General features: G+C 33.7%; 1 protein-coding gene across 2 annotated transcripts; it reads left to right on the top strand.

The window, feature by feature from the left end:
• The first annotated feature begins 33 nt into the window (after positions 1-33).
• On the top strand, positions 34-16,981 carry LOC121378334 (heterogeneous nuclear ribonucleoprotein H3-like). Of its 2 annotated transcripts, none has more exons than XM_041506461.1 (11): positions 34-158; positions 9,923-10,012; positions 10,588-10,620; positions 11,024-11,176; positions 11,568-11,708; positions 12,334-12,472; positions 13,413-13,615; positions 14,350-14,573; positions 15,066-15,201; positions 15,472-15,705; positions 16,373-16,981. In XM_041506461.1, the coding sequence occupies exons 1-11, from the start codon at positions 143-145 to the stop codon at positions 16,522-16,524; spliced, it is 1,521 nt and encodes a 506-aa protein (XP_041362395.1). In that variant the 5' UTR covers positions 34-142; the 3' UTR covers positions 16,525-16,981. The 2 variants fall into 2 exon arrangements, with proteins under 2 accessions (XP_041362395.1, XP_041362394.1); XM_041506460.1 differs by having other exon boundaries at positions 14,341-14,573.
• Positions 16,982-17,435: the final 454 nt, after the last annotated feature.

The following is a 17,435-nucleotide window of genomic DNA, read 5'->3' as shown; positions in this document are numbered from 1 at the left end:
AAATTAAATTCTTATGCACTCGTTAATTTCCGTATACGCTTGGTAGATGCCGCCATATTTGTAGGGTCCTTGTTCAGTTTGTCTTTGTTAAAATTGGTGATAGTAAAGGTTGTTGCTGAAGTCCATAGACCAAACTTGTGAAATGGCAACAAATAACGGTAACTGATTGTTTATATTATGTTAAAAATAATTATAAGTGAAGTTGCTTTGTTAAATTAGTAAATAACTCCCCGGCATGTAACGCTTAAGAAAAAACAAAATGGCGCGTGGTTTTTATCGATCAGAATTTGCAAAATATACATTAAAAACTTAGTTTGGCAGACAAATTACCGTTTTTTTAATATTGAAATGTTACCGGTCAAGAAACTGTAATGAAAAAAAGGTATTTATTAAAAAAAATTTTTTACTCCACTTATGTGCCACTGGGGAATCCGGGTCGTTTCGCCCTAAAACCAATTTGAACCATGCATTGTTTTGCCCTGTCCTATTCACCCAGGATTGCTTCTTCTAAATCATATTCATATTAAATATATTTAGTATAATTTTGAAGTTTTTCTTGCAAGTCCTTATTTTCCTCCCTGACAATTTTAAAGAAATATTTGTTAAAATTAGTTTAAGGTTCAGTGTGCTCTAGTGGCAGTGTTCTCGCTGCTCCATTTAAGAGGGGCGCCCCGCCCCGCTATTCCATTTTGCCGCCCTCCTTTCACGTTCCCCGCCCTCCTTTATTTTTGAGCGCCCCTCTTTATTTTCCAGCACCAAATGCACTTTTTTTTTCACACAAAACACAACTATCAGTCTGCACACTGTGACACTGGACATCAAAGGAAACAAGCCGCGTTGTGTACGAAAAAGCAATTGACAAACATTTACGACGGTTACCGTAACGTAATTTAACAGTATTTTTAACAGCCTCTATTTTGTCTAATATCTGTATCCATTTGTATGTTTGACACACAATAAAAGTTATATTTTATGTAAGCAATGAAAACATTTTATTTTTTACGGATTCGGCAATCTCCGATTGAAAAAACCCCTCTTATTTGGCGCCAAATTTGTCATGTGATCAGAACGGTCATTCTGTCTTTTGTTTCCACTAACTATCGTTTGATATTATGTCCTCAATTGCAGATATAATTGCTTGAAACTGATGATTTTTACTTTGTTATTCTGTTTATTCAGTAGTTCTTTATAAAATATTGTAAACTTTTCATTTTGAGGGGATATGAACGCTTATAAAAACAACGGAAGTGGTAGTGTTTATCATTAAAGTCATTTATCTTGAGTGCCAAATAATATATACACCGTCTCTAGAAAAACGAAACTATTTTTTATCAGCTGGCGATATTTTATCACAGCGATCGATTCATTCAATGAAGATGGAAATAACAAAAATGTATCTGACATTAGATCACTTTACAAACATCTTTATTGTTTTTCGTATATCTTAAAATCTTTATTAAAAATAATAATATTAAAACTGTGATCGGTCCAGCAAAACCGGAACTGCCTGTGAATGTCAGACCGATACCATCTTCGGTTCAATTAAAAGACGAGTCTTTTTATAAACCCCTTTGCACTTTTTTATAGGCAAAATAAGGAGTATGTCTTTTCTCAAAGTCTACCAACACAAAACAATATGGTAACCAAACTACTCTTCTCTCTCTCCTCTCCCCCCCCTCCCCCCCCTCCCCCCTCCCCCTCCTCCCCCCCCCATTTTTTGTTTGTTTGCTTTTCGTTTATTGGTGGGTTTTTTTGTTTTTTGAAGGGTGTGTGCCGAGCGGCTGCCTTCCTTTAATTTTCACCCAGCGAGAACACTGAGTGGCGTCGTTAAATAAAACAAACTTTACTTTTATTTTAGGGTTAGCAATAGTTGTATGCAATACCTTTTAAAACAATTTGTGGTATAAAACCTGCATAATGTTTATATTTCGTAATCCAGGATCACTGTTTTGCCTTTAAAAAATTAGACATTTTGACTATTCAGCGCTCAATTTTTACGGTCATCCAGTCGTTTGTGACGACCTAATATTCAGTCGGGCAACTTAATTCTATGATACTAGTTGCCCGTCGGACGACTGAAGTTTTTTTAAACACCAAAAGGCGAGTTGTGTCGCATAATAATGTGCAGTTTCCTTGCCCACAATCGCTTTTAAACTGGCGTTCTCTAAAGTAGAGGGGATGATTTATGCGATCACGAAAAACACGGACGGAATCGCGAAATTTAGTAACTGAAACGGAATTCGCGATTAAAAAAAAAAATAACCTTCAAAAGTTGTATTTCTGGTTCAAGCACCATTATAAATCTTTTTGGTAGTTTTTCAATATTAATAATATACGCATATGAGTACAGCTCAGATCATGGGTACAGAAACTGTTACACCTAGGTCAAATATTAAACTTTGCACAAATCATGTGAAATGACACTAATTTACTGACTGATATCTAAACTATGTAGATATTTATAACTTGCAGATCAAGAACATAAGAATTTTGCTCTTGACGGAGCATTTCATAGCAAGACATGCATATCTTCTGCTCATAACATGGTGTCTTGTGATGCATAGTAACTGACAATAAATAAGGTCATTTCACAATTAAACCCAAAAACAAACATGAATAAGTGGAAGACTATGTGAAGACACCAAAAAACCCAAATTGTGTATAAACTTAAAGTTTAGAAGTGACACTGTAAAATAGACACCGTTATGAGCAGCAGATTAAAAAAAAAAAGTTTCCAGGTAAAGAAAACTAACACCATTGGACATATACAACAATGAACACAATATGGTACATGGAAATAGATTTATTCATCATTTATGATAACCCAAAATCAATAGCACACATTGAAGTAGAAAGACTATTTCAAATCACCTTCTGCGCATAACACAGACACTGATTATGCCAAAATACATCATAAAACACTGTAAATCATACAGATGTGACCCCATTTGACAGAATGACTTAATCATTCCTAGGATGTGTTAGCTTGTCTTGAGTAATAATAAAAAAAATAAAAATACAATGTACTAGTATATATATATATGCTATAGACTTGTGACACAGAAAACCGGTAAAATATGTTTTTAAAAACTGAATCTTTGTAATATTTCGAGTTCACTTTTATAATGAATATAAAAGATTGGAAGTAGAAGCTCTGTAAATATACTCAGCAGGATAATATTGCCTCTCAATTAGTGTTAAGTTATAACATCTTACTTTAATGATTGGGAGAAGAAAAAAAAACAATAAACGAAATATGAGGAAAAAATAGTTGGCAATCACTGGAATAAAACTTGTAATTTGATCATTGGGATCCAATACTAAACAGAAATCATGTAGGCAATTTGTGTCTTTAAAAGAAATCCTTGGAACAGGCATAATGTCCAGGATCTTATTGGAGAAAAAAAAAGCGAGGAGTCCAATACATCAGACATGACATAGTGCTGCCCCATTTTCCTCAGGTAACGCAGCTCTGTTCCATCGTCATCAACACTTTCAACCTGCAAAATATGAAAATGTCACATTATATAACAAGCTTGTACAATGTACTGACAAAATGTAAACAGAAAAAACTCCACATTTGTTTCATGTTTGTGCTGTTGCTTCTGTTGTTTATCTTACAAGGTTTGTTGTCAACATCCAAATAAATTTTCATGAGGTTTAAATAACTAAGTAATTTAATCCAAAACTTAAATCTGTTTTGTACATTCCATAAAGTTTTTTTTGGCACAGATGGCAAAAGGGGGTGAGGGGGTTAGGATCGGTCAGGTAACGCAAGCCACACATATTATTTAATTTGGTCTAATTGTATTTTACTTCCAGGTTACTTGTAATAAAGTGTTAAAATGTAAAAAAAAAAAACCCACTTTAAATGGTTAACATAAAATGATACCTAAAAGTTATGTTTATAGATAAAACAACTAAGTCAATATTTTGTTTAACATTTTTTTGTTAAAGTTTGTGGTTGCTATGGTTATGAAAATGCCTACATAAATAGCCAATGAAAAGATGGATTTTGATTATTTAAAGTTTTTTTCGGCCATAACAAAGACTAACTAAAATAATCCTCAAAAGACTGTTCAGACATCTGCTTAAAACTTTTCTGTTCAAAGATTTTGATTACCGAATAGAAGTACATCAAACACAAAATAAAAGAACTTTAACCCTTTTTTGTTTCACCATCAAAGACTACAAAGAACAAAGTGGCTAGTCTTGTTAACACGTCTTTTAGAACAGGTGGCAATTAGGGGCAATAAAAATTCTAAAGGTAGACACAGGTGGGCCACACAGGTGAGAGGTGTTACTATACAATACATTCAACCTCACTTTGAATCTGTAGTATCAAAAGGATGTGGATTATCACATTGGTGATAATTAAAAGTTCAAAATATTTCAAAAGACCACATAAAAGGCTTTTTTCTAAGCTTTGTACTCTTGTACTTCAACAAATAAATGGAGTCTGTGTTATGAGCAGCATGCCATGAGTTAAAATTGAGTTAAAATTTACTTATTTATTACAAAAATTAGGCAGATATATTTCAAGCACTATTTCATTAATGTGGACCAACATAAAGCTGGTTTAATTAATTAGGCACATTGATTTGCAAACAATCACTTCAGCTCATAACAAAGGTTCCAAAAATTAAAATAAAATGGGTGTCTGTGTTATGAGCAGAATACCATGAGTTACAATTGAGTTAAAATTTGCTTATTTATTACAAAAATTAGACAGATATATTTCAAGCACTATTTCATTAATGTGGACCAACATAAAGCTGGTTTAATTAATTAGGCACATTGGTTTGCAAACAATCACTTCAGCTCATAACAAAGACTCCAAAAATTAAAATAAAATGGGTGTCTGTGTTATGAGCAGAATACCATGAGTTACAATTGGGTTAAAATTTGCTTATTTATTACAAAAATTAGACAGATATATTTCAAGCACTATTTCATTAATGTGCACCAACATAAAGCTGGTTTAATTAATTAGGCATGTTATATATGCAAACTATCACTTCTGCTCATAACGAAGACGCGATTCTAATGGTGAGAGAATGACCACCAAAAATGCATTTATCATCATAAAATTTATCACAAAGTGTCTCAAGTAAAAAGAAGAAACATTAACAAAAGAAATATTAACCTTCCATTCGTGTGCACTGCTCGGTTATCAACCAAATTGAAGAAAAACGTCCCTGGATCAAATTGTCTTCCGCTCATAACATGTGTCAAAACCAACAGACACGAACACAGATCAAGCTCTCTTTGTAAATCACAACGTGCTTGGCACAAACCAATGACGCGTTGCTTTTAGTAAACAACTTATGGAATGTATTAAGCAAATTTACAACATATCACAATTTTACCCAAAGTTGCAGCGTGTGTTCTTTCGCTCATAACACACAGGACACCAATCACTTGCGAGTTATATATATGACCATAAATTACGTAATTTTACAATCACAAATCTCAGTTTTTCCCCGCGTACAGTACTAAAGTGTACATATTAAGCCATGTGGTCTTTGTGACGAAAAAACACTTTGTTGCAGTAGATACATGCGTCGTCTAGCATTAATGTAAATAAGACACTAATGGTTATGAGCGGAATGTAGATTTATCGCCAGTAAAATCATGCAATTTACTTAAATATACATGGAAACAATTTAATGAGAAAATAACAAGAGTATTTATCTTATGTTAGGTGGTAGTTATGGTCTGTATATTGCTTTTGTACATGGGGCATTTGTTGATCAAAATTTGTAGTCGTCATGATGTAACAAAATGGCCATGGTTTTTACCCACTATTACTGTCGTTTTAGCTTTTTCCTGGACTTGGTGCAAACCAAACATAGCAAACTTTGCTCCTACTAGGTTCTATAAAGTCTTTCCTGGACATAGTTGTAAAAGCAACTTTGAAAAATTTTACATATCCTTTGAAAACTGATTTTTTGTTCAACATACACACTCAGTGTACCCATGATCTGAGCCGTACTCATATGGTGTTTTTGTATGCCAACTTTCGTATGCCTAGTTCATTCTTGGAAGTTAAGCTGTAAGCTTGTAACAAAGCATGTTGACTGTTTACCCGTGTCACTTTACTCAGTAAAATTTAATTTGAAATATAAAAATAAACATGAACTAATACAGTTTTAGAATGTTGATTATATAACAAGATTTCTAGTATGTTCAATTTCAATATTTTTTAATAATACTTATTACGATTTGTAAGCATAACCGATTTACACAACGCTTTCGTTGGAAAACATAATTTCGTTAATCTGTCTGTACGGAATCAATTCACATTTATAGTCCGTCCCACAGGGAACACCTTTTTTCATGCTATGGAATTTACTACAAGTTATTTATTTCTGAACTGATTGTTTTCTAAATTGCACACAAAAATAGCATTTTACTTTTCTTCTTACTGGTTTATTCTAGTAGCACATGTAGCATGTGATACGTCCCTGCGCTTCAGGGGATCCTGTGGTGAGTAATTGTGTACATTAATCATCCCCAGGTAATTTTTCCCCTCTCCCCAAAGGGGTTGAAAAATATATATCTTGGGAATTGGGCCCCTCTGTTATTTGTGCTATTGGCCCCGCGAATCCTTAAACTGGCTCTGAATACATAATTCTAAACAATTTTTAAAAAAAAAAAAATTTATTTTTTTTATTTTTTTTTTATTTATTTTTTTATTATAAAGGCCTTCATTTAAAAGTTATAAAACAATGTCGAAACTAAACAATCAACAGAACAGTGCTTAGTGTCGGTTCACTACCGCTGGCCTATATCCAGCTTGACCTGACCTCGTTTGAATATGTAATTTGTGCACACGGCACGCTAGTTAGGTTACATAGAAACATACATGTGTAATCGAGTGGGTACTAGTCATTCTTACTTGTGCACTTCTTCTTCTTTTTTTTGATTCACGTTTTGTAATCATACTGGAACAAATAAAATGTTGTTATGTATTTATTATTTTTTAAGATTTTTTTTGGCAACTAATGTAAGATTACGAACAATGCATTACCAAGTTCTTGTTAATATTTTCATGAAAATAGCGGGGTTTGTCAAATGTGTGTTTTGTTTATGAATCTTAACCATAATCCATTAAATGGAATGAAACTGAAAGCCACACAATCAACAATTATGTATTGTTTGAATTTAAGGGAGAATGGATCTCTTTATTGCTATTAAATACAAACAATAATTAACAGTAATTAAGTTTGTAACTTTGTTTTAACTGCGGCTTATGTACGGACGAAAGTCGAAACTTTGTCTAAAACCAGGTGGTGCGGTTTATACACCAATGCGTGTAATAGGCCAGAAAATATGGTACATCACTTTTTTAGTCTTTATTAGTGGCAAGTAAACATTACTTAACTTCTTCTTTTTTTAAGTTTGTGTCAACAATTTTTTTTACATGTATTTAAAAAATAGCAATAGCCAACAAGCTCAGAGCTGGAACAATAAAACACAAATGGATATAGTTTATAATAATAAAACATGACACTAATTAACACACAAAAAGGAAGAAAAAACCCCCACGGAATTTGCAAAAATCTGAAACGGAATGTGCCAAAATCTGAAACGGAAAATCATCCCCTCTACTAAAGCAGCAGTCGAAATCACGTGGGTTTGTTTGCCACTCGAAACTCCACGGCCGATTCTGTGAGACATCAGGAAAAATCGTAATCAGCTGAAGTATTCCGAATAGTAAACATTCAAGTGCATTCGATTGGAACATGGAGTGCATTCGATTAGAAAATAGCTGATGTGTCGCCAAATCACAATAATCTTAAACAATTAGGCCCTATGTGTACATGTGTATAACTACAAACATTTAAAAACATTAAAACAGAATGTTTTTTATTGTCGGACAGTACATATTACATTTTACATTGACAGCATATTAATTCCAAACCTGTTGATTGTTGTTTTATTGGAATATAAATATAACTAGTTTCAAAACGTGGATGAAATCAGGGCAACCAAATTTTTGGAGGAGCAACCTCAAGTGAACCCATACTTTCCCTCCGGGTAAGCAACCAAAATCCTTAAAATTGAGCACTGCTATTCCGTGTAAAATGTTCTCCACAAGGGTGCTTTTGATAATACTTTGGAAGAAATATAGCACAGAAGACAGATTGAGGCAGAATCTTCGTTTTATTCTGCTTTTTTGCAAATTTGCGAAATTGGCCTCTGTAATATCCATTGACATCTATGCTGAAGAAGATTTATGATGAAATATTAAAAGGTCCATTCGCTTCAGTTTACATTTAAATACATGCAGTTTTCTGCTGTCTGCCATTTAGTTTTTTTATGGAATACTCTTCAAGAGGGGTGAAAGACTAAAATATTAATATAAAATCAATGATCTCTAGTGGTATCTTTAAACAATCAAATAATAATAATAAAATAATATGACGTCGTCACATTTGCATTTATATCATAACATGTTATTACATTCAACGGTTGTTGATTAAGTCATATCCTTTTACTCCTCTTGTAGAATATTCCATAAAATGTCAAAATGGCAGCCGGCACAAAATTACATGCTTTTTGCCCTATGCGATCTCAGCGAAGTCGATTCAGGTGACATGGTTATCATCTAGTATGTGGAATCCATGCCATTGTAGTTGTTTTTTCAAGATTTCTGTCTGGACAAAATGTGGGTAAAATCTAACGAAAAATAAAGGTAGGAGCAATTTATTGTAATTGTCCACATTTTGTTTCGGACTTTACGTTTAAGTCTACAACCTTGTTGCCTGTTAGGTTACTATTACGACAAAATTATGGGTAACATTATATTTATATACCAAATTTTGCATACTAGTACCACCCCAATACATAGGGGCGAAACGACTCATAATGGAGGACGAAATGACTCGGGGCAAACGGGAATAAAGGCGAAACGACTCTGGGTCGAATATGAATAATGGCGAAACGACCCAGATTCGTTTAATGCAATACCCAGTTGCTATGGCTGATTCAATACCCCAATAGGAGGGGAAATACGGAAGTCTTTCCGGGTATTTTTTTCACGTAAATTGTGTTTCTGTCCACGTGTATGCTACGCAAATTTAAATTGACGCAAACTGCCAATCGGTTACTTAGAAAAAAACCTCATTATGTTCTGAAAGTCACTTTACCAAGTATCAAATAAATCTTCTTTAATGAAATTGAATGAAATAATTTTATTTTATTTATTTTGCTTACATTTACAGAATCAGCAGGAAATGCTAATAGAATCCATCACCGTTGCGAGGTATAGATAGGCTATTCCAACCCAAGGGACAAAATGTTTTTTGTGAGCGAGGGCTGAGGTTTACCGAGGCCCTTACAAAAACATTTTGTCCCGAGGGTTGGAATTGCCGTATCTATACCTCACAACGGTGATTGATTTTCTTGCCCATTTAATTACAGTAACACAACATTAATTTTGTAAGCTACGGTCTGTTTATTGTAGAACGATTGTATACATTTCACCTGCAAACTCCACCTTATTCAACGACATAAATATGTAATGTTCAACTTGCCAATAAATATAAAGTTAAAAATATTAATTTGTTTAAATATTTTTAAAACAATGATACAATGTGAAATGGTAAACAGAATTTTAAAAAACATGAGTTGTGACGTCATATGTAAAAATCGTCTAGCCATCGAGTCGGGTAGGACAGATTTATCTAGCCCTAGGGGTTGGACAGATTTTTCTAGCACTGTACAAAAGCTGGATAACCCTGTCCAGTAGGTAAGAATACCATTACTAATATAGTTTTCTAATACGTCCATGTGTTTTCCATTGTCTTCCCATTGATTTATTGCTTCTTTGTTTTTTTAGTAAATGCTCACATGCAAATGATTTTTGTTATGCACACTCGATGATTTTTTTTTTTTTTTTTTTTTTTTAATGTAGAAATGTCTGTTGAGGATGAAGGTTGTGTTTGTCGCCTGAGAGGACTACCATGGTCTGCCACACCTGATGATGTTGTTAAATTCTTTTCAGGTATTATTGTTTGTTTTCAGTTTGATTATACTTTTTTAAAAAGTTGATTAAATTTGAATTCTGAAATATGATGTAGATTTGTTAGCTTCTTATTTTTAATGTGTATTACATCTGCGAATGGGGACTGAAAAGACGTGATAGGTTATCTAACAATAAATTCTCTGTGCATAACGATTGCTATAAATTTCATGAGTGAAAATAAAATAGGTAAAGAAGAGTAAAGATGGAAAAGATATAACATTTTAAAGCACTGACTCTAGTCATTTCGTAGCCAGGTTTTATGCTGTCACTTGCCAAATGCAAATTGAAGTTGAATTTGGCAAATATATATTTGTATACTAACTTTCCAAAAAGATTTACTACCATTTTTGCTGTTTGGCTAAATGAAACTTTAATTTGTCGACAATTTTTGTTGTTGCAAATTCGCCGAATTGCTAATATTTTATGGGCTTCCACCTAAATCCTGCCTAGCTGCTAAATTTATTACACTGTTGCTTGCAGTTGGTGTCGAAAAGTTAAAATTTAGAATATATAATTTTTGCCTATTATTTATCTGGTACATCTTTATTTTGCAGAATCTGAAGAGGAATCTGAAGAGACTAAACCAGGTAATATTTTTGTCTTGCCTTTGACAGTGTTCGAAATAATCACTTATCTGTTTGTCCCAACAAGTGAAAATTATTCAGAACAAGCAAAATGTGCCTCGGTGGTTGTCCGGTGGACAAAGTAAAAATAGTCTGCAGTTTAATTTTGAGCAATCACAAACATCATCCTGGTACTTGAATAAAACAAACCATTTATTTGGACGAGAAAATTTTCACGGGCAAGTAGATTTGTAGGTGTATTTGTCCTGTGCTTATTTCTGTCACTGTTCGAGAGTTGATTGGTGATTTCCTCTAATACTGATGGATATTTAACCTCGTAAACTTGAATAAAGTTGTGTATTGAATATCAGAATTGGTAAATATAAAGGAAAATGGTTGATGTCATAAGTGTTTGCGTTATTTTCAGATTATGATAGCTGTGGAATATTACACGTACACTTCACATTCTCCCGTGAAGGACGACCAAGTGGGGAAGCTTTTGTTGAGTTCATGTCTGATGACGATGTTGAAAGGGCTCTTAAAAAACATAATAAGAACATGGGATCAAGATACATAGAAGGTATTGTTATATCAGGCGATGTGAACAGTTGCACAAAACAACGTTAATGTTGGCATGAATTGTGTAGCGGACTACTCGCATGTTTTTGTTATGATTTAAGTGACCTAATATAAAAATGCTATTTTTTCCCTTTGTAACTACTATGTGGCTACTATGTTTTATAGTCGAACAGGTTTAAGGACTGGTTAAATTTAATGAAGACTAAGTATTTAATTGAGGAATTTTTTCATTTAAAACTACTATATAGCTATTATTTTTTATATACAGTCGGGGTTGAGGACTAGTTAATTAATGAGGGCATAGTGAATCACAATGCAAAACAAAATGTTCTGTGCAAACTGTACATTTCTATTTTTGTGTTAAGCTATTGTATATTGTATGTAATTTGCAGTATTTCGATCCAAAAAGAGTGAAATGGAGTGGGTGGTGAAGCGTGCAGGCCCAAACCAGCCAAGCTTAAATGAAGCTGTTGTGAGATTACGAGGACTTCCCTTTGGATGCTCAAAGGAGGAAATAGCTCAGTTCTTCACAGGTACATTTTAGTTGTTTTTATGATGAAGGTTTTAAATGTAAAGAAAAGATTACGTTTAATAATTGAAACCAGTATAAGAATAAAATTAGGATAACATAAATGATAGGGTAGTAGTATTATTGATAGAATGTGTTGAATATGGATGATTAATTTAAAAAAGAACAACTGCTGTGTTAGCTAGATTTTAAAACTTTTTTTACAAAATATTAAACCACCATTTTATTATTTGTGTTGAATTAAATTTGTGTTAATTTTTTAATGATCTACACAACAGTGGCATTGAAATTGTTAGATTAGTTATTATACATTTTAGTGGTAAATCAGTATTAATGTTGTTAGAAATAAGTATACATGTTGGTGATGTATTTTGTGTTGAACATTTTAATGTAGACTAATTTAAGAACAATATTATACAAAACTGATTTAATTTTGTGACAGACACTAATTTATTGTTTATTATATACCTGAAAAAGAAGCAGTAAGAATATTTACAGTTCTGAGCACTTATTGTCTTAGCTTTACAGTAAATTCATTAGTGTATATATGTTCCATTATCTTTGTTCGCCTCGTATGGGGCTATATATGCAAAATGACTTGATGCTCTGTTTTTTGGGTGGGTTCATAGGGTTGGAGATTGTACCCAATGGGATTATGCTACCTGAGGATCGGCAGGGGCGCAGCACTGGGGAGGCCTATGTCCAGTTTGCTACACAAGAAATAGCAGAAAGGGCCTTGGGTAAACACAAGGAAAGAATTGGGCACAGGTGGGAAGGATGGGCCGTCGGGGCTTCGTCACTTAGCCGACAGATGGCAACACTTTGAGTTTTCTGTTAAGGATGGGTGGAGTGGTGTGGGTCCCTTGGGGCCGGGTCTGGATGCTTGATGGCTCTCTTCTTTATTTCATGCTTTACATGCTTTTACAAAATGAATTCCATTCGTAACCGGTCAGTTTTCATCAGTGTTCCATCGTTTATGGGCCGTCATATATATATATATATATATATATATATATATATATATATATATATATATATATATATATTTGTAAAAACTATAAACAAAAAAAATACATTAGATAATTACTTTACGGGCAGATATCTTTTTACCAGCTGTCAGTTGGTATTATAATCTCATAATCGTACGTATGTTTGCATCTAAAACAACCAGTTGTTTGGACTCCATTTTCGGACACAGTGATCCTGTAGTACTGGTAAGGTTTACGCGAAAACTAAACTGCATGCTCATTTATTGCACTATTGCTGCGTGAAAGTGTGCAAAAGGTGACATACATATCTGTTGCAGTATCTGATCAAAGTGAAATAGTGGATAATTTTGAAAAATTGCACTTTTCTTGCCTGGTGCTTTGTCAAATTGATATAGTCAAAATACGAATGGAAAACATTTGAGTTAGAAAGAGTGTGTCTGATGTGAGAATGTTGTAGTTTATTCATTTGTTAGTTTTCTTAAAAAAATAAATGATACTTTTGTTTCTTGTTTAAAAAAAGCTTAAAACTTAATGATTTAATGATTAACTTGCAAGTAATTTAAGTTTTATTTCTAAATATTGAAAAAATTTCACTCTCATTCTTTAATAGTATTTTCTAGTATTTCTGTTCTGGTAGCGTAGATTCATTTGTTATGTGCATTTTGTGATAAACAATGTTTTCTTGAGTGCCGGTGTTGTATTCTTGACCGTTATTTCAGGTACATCGAGATCTTCAAGAGCAGTCTGAGTGAGGCATGTTCTGCTATGGGTCAGCCCAGAATTCGACCACTCATGGGTTCCATGGGAATGAGGCCTAGCCCGTATGACCGAGCCGAGCGTTTCGGGGGTATGGGTATGGGCATGGGAATGGGTGGTGGCATGGGTGGCTATGGACGAGGAAGAGGAGGAAGGAATGTTAAAGGTATCAACAAGTGAACTGTTTAACAGGGTGTGAAGTGAATTTGCAATTGAACTTTATTTTAGGGCAAGTCGAAACATTTTATATGTGACCAAAATCTCTGAATTTTAATGTTTGGAAAATGATTAAAAAGTTTTTGTTACAACAACTCAACTGGCAAGATGTTCTACCTGTCTGCTAAAGTAAAACAAACATAACTTTGTCTGATCTTTGTTACCAGCATCGTCATTCATAAATTTAATATACCAAGTTATGAATAGTGCTACAGTGTTGCTGAAAGTGTTTGTTCCGTAACAGAATATCTCAAGTCTGGTAGTTATTCATCACTGTAATACACAAATCATAAAGCATATATTTCAGTATATGACTTCTCAGCTGACTGTACTCGTCTCACGGATCATTCAGGAAACGTGCAAGCAATATCATTTGCATGTATATTAACTATTTTAATACCATGATATGATTTATTGGGATTTAATTTTTTGCAATTTAAAAAGAAAAATTTACAATAAAAGTACAGTTTAAAATTCTGGCCATACAAATTGGAGTTAAAAACACGAGTAAAATGTTAGATTGTTAGACATGTAAAAAAAATTAAATCGTTATCAGTATTCCTGATTATTAATATACCAAGTTGTGATGTGTAATGTGTAATCAATGTGTTTGGATGTTGTATATCTGCAGTCCTTTGTGGGTACACAGTATTTATGTGAACTGATTTAATACAGCTTTTGCAGGCTATTTTGATGACGATTTTGATGATTATGAAAGCTATGGAAGTATGGGATTTGGTGGTAACCGACGTGGTGGTATGGGCATGCGTGGTGGTCGAGGACGCATGATGCCAAATGATATGCGAGAAAGAGGGCAGACACCAGGAAGTCACTATATTAGTGGAACAGGTCATTCAGTTCACATGAGAGGCCTGCCATTCCAGGCAATCGAACAAGACATTGCAGATGTAAGAACTATTTACATAATTTTGTTATCCTTTTGTATGATAATTTACGAGAAAAAGTAACCATAGCCATTGTACTTTTTCATCAATTAATTGAATTGCCAGTTATGAAACTTCTTTCGTTTTTATATTGTACATATTTAATCATTGATGCAGCTTCATGTTTTGTTAGTTGGAACTGTATATGTTGTTTTTATTAGTCTCCTATTAGTCCAACCGGAATGGACTAGGTTTTGTATTTGTCTGTCCCATATATATGTTTTCCCGTGTTTTTTTGTGTTTTTTGCAATACCTCAAAATATTTTGTGAATAGCTTTATGAAGTTACAGATCAAGTTGAACTTTCTTGGTGAATTACCCATTGTTGTGACCCTTGAACTTGGGAGATGAGGAAAGTTTGTTGGTCTCAGATGGGGACATGTATTGCTGTCAGTTATATTTGTATAAACCCAGTGCCGATTTTGGTGATATATTTTCTTTGATTGTTTCTTTCCAGTTCTTTATGCCACTACGTCCTGTGAAATGTGAATTTGAATATGGTCCAAATGGTCGACCCACTGGAGAAGCTAATGTAGATTTTGCTACACACCAAGATGCTGTTGAAGCCATGAAAAAACACAAGACAAACATGCGTATGTTTCATTTTTAATTCTGTAAATAAAATTATTTAGTGTTATTCAACAAGGTGGCAAATTTTTTAGTTGTAATTTACACTTAAGTAGTTTAATCCTGTTTTGTGCAGATACTGCCTGGAATTGGATTGAGCAATAATTACAGCTTTGGCTTAGACTATAAACCCTTTAATTTACTGTAGTTGAAGGGCTTTTAAATAGCACTAAATGTAAAAATGGTAACAGTTTTTGTTGATTATTGATTATTGATTTTATTTTTATAATCTTCAGAGCATCGTTATATTGAGCTGTTCCTGAACTCGACACCCGAACGTGGAGGAAATTTTACCTCTAACATGGGCGGCGGAAGTTTTGGCAGTGATATGGGTGGAGGATTTGGGTCCGGTGGAGGCTACAGTGGTGGTGGTGGTGGTGGGGGAGGAAACTTTGGGTCAGGAGGCAACGGAAATTTTGGAGGATCTGGAAATTTTGGAGCCAGTGCTACTGGCACCGGTAACTATGGAAGTAAGTTGCAATCTGTATTACTAACAATGATGTAGTAGTTATCTTTCTTTTTTTTTCTTTTTTTTAATGTATTGCATTGTAAGCAAAGTAAAGGGATGTGATTTTGCAACTTTTAAACTATTTTAGCTTTTTATTATTTTTTTAAATAAAATAATAATCACACAATAGACTGAATGTCATAGACCTTTCTTTGACTACAGTAATATAGCTTGGACTTTAGCAAGAAAAAGATAGACGTGTTTATACTGAATATTGATAATTTAAAGAACCCACCATATAAGAGCATTTCTTGTTTTTTTGGTGAGCAAAATTTATCAAATTTATCCATGAATGAACTTTTTTGCTCCATCTTGTTGCCAAATAAATAGAACTTTGTTAGTGGTGAAACTGCACAAGTTTATTAACCGTTGTAAAGGATATATTAGGATGTACGATTATATTGAATTCTTAACTCTGGTATCTGTAGATATTTCCAGATTGCTGACAAAAATAAGATTTGTAGTTATCCATCTTTTTTGTTAATTTCAGAATTATCAAATTTGCAGTTGGATATTCCAGATTTAAAAAAAAAAAAATTGTCTCTATTTTTGTCAATGAAACATTGCAACTCAAACTAACTCGTCTTATTTTATAGCAAGATCATTAAAACCTTTATTTGTAATTTCAGGCATGGGGAGCTACACCACTAGTGGCGCCAAGGGTGGATTTGGTGGTGGTGGAGGTGGAGGTGGTATTGGTGGTGGTATGGCTGGAGGAAATATGGGAGGAGGAATGTCGAATAACGTGATGGGAGGGAATCCGAACTACACAGCATTCTGAAGATAGTATTGGGACACGTCAAGTAGTTCATGTGCTGTAAAACCATCTTTAACAAATATCAACTTACATTCAGGAAGGATTCCATCAGTTTGTCCAGTTTTATGTGAAGCATCGACTTTTTCCTCATTGTTGTACAGTATTCATCCATGATCATGTTGCAGCTATTATTTTATTTCATTGGACATCTGAAGTGAATATACTTTCTTCATACATGAGCTCTGTTCATTGTTGTTGTTCATTTGATTCTTGTTTTTTTCTTTTTATTGATTATTTGTACATTTAAGTACCTTTTCATTGACTACAGTACTACTTTTGTCTGATATGAACCTGTTTGAAGGTTTCAAGGACAAATTGACAAATCGAAAATATTTTGAAAAAAGTTAAACAAAACTTGATTGGTCATGTTTGTTGTGAAAATGTTGAGTTATTTTCTATAATACACAAATCGCCAAACGAACTGGGTTTTAGATTTATTTATTTTCCATACCAGTTGTGGGCCACGGTTTGGGATAGGGGAAAAAAAAAGCAATAGAAATGAGCAGAATTTGTTTTATTCATAAAAAGAAAGATGTTTTATTTAACGACACTCTACACATTTTATTTACGGTTACATGGCATCAGACATGGTTGAGGATCACACAGATATTGATGGGGGGAAAACCGCTGTCGCCACTTAATGGGCTATTCTTTTTTAATTAGCAGCAAGGGATCTTTTATATGCACCATCCCACAAACAGGTTAGTACATAAAACAAACTTTGATATAACAGTCATGGTACACTGGATGGAACGAGAAATAGTCCAATGGGCCCAGACTTATTTTATTCAAGTGCTTGAACATTTTTGCTTGTCCACTGTGGTACATTTGCTTGTCTAAACAGGTTTTCACTGTGGAAGTGGTTTAATCTTGCC

This window comes from Gigantopelta aegis, chromosome 8 (genome assembly GCF_016097555.1).
Source record: "Gigantopelta aegis isolate Gae_Host chromosome 8, Gae_host_genome, whole genome shotgun sequence".
In the NCBI taxonomy this organism is placed as follows: Eukaryota; Metazoa; Mollusca; class Gastropoda; order Neomphalida; family Peltospiridae; genus Gigantopelta; species Gigantopelta aegis.
Note: the sequence above shows the minus strand (reverse complement) of the source record. Positions and strands in the feature narration are given on the sequence as shown.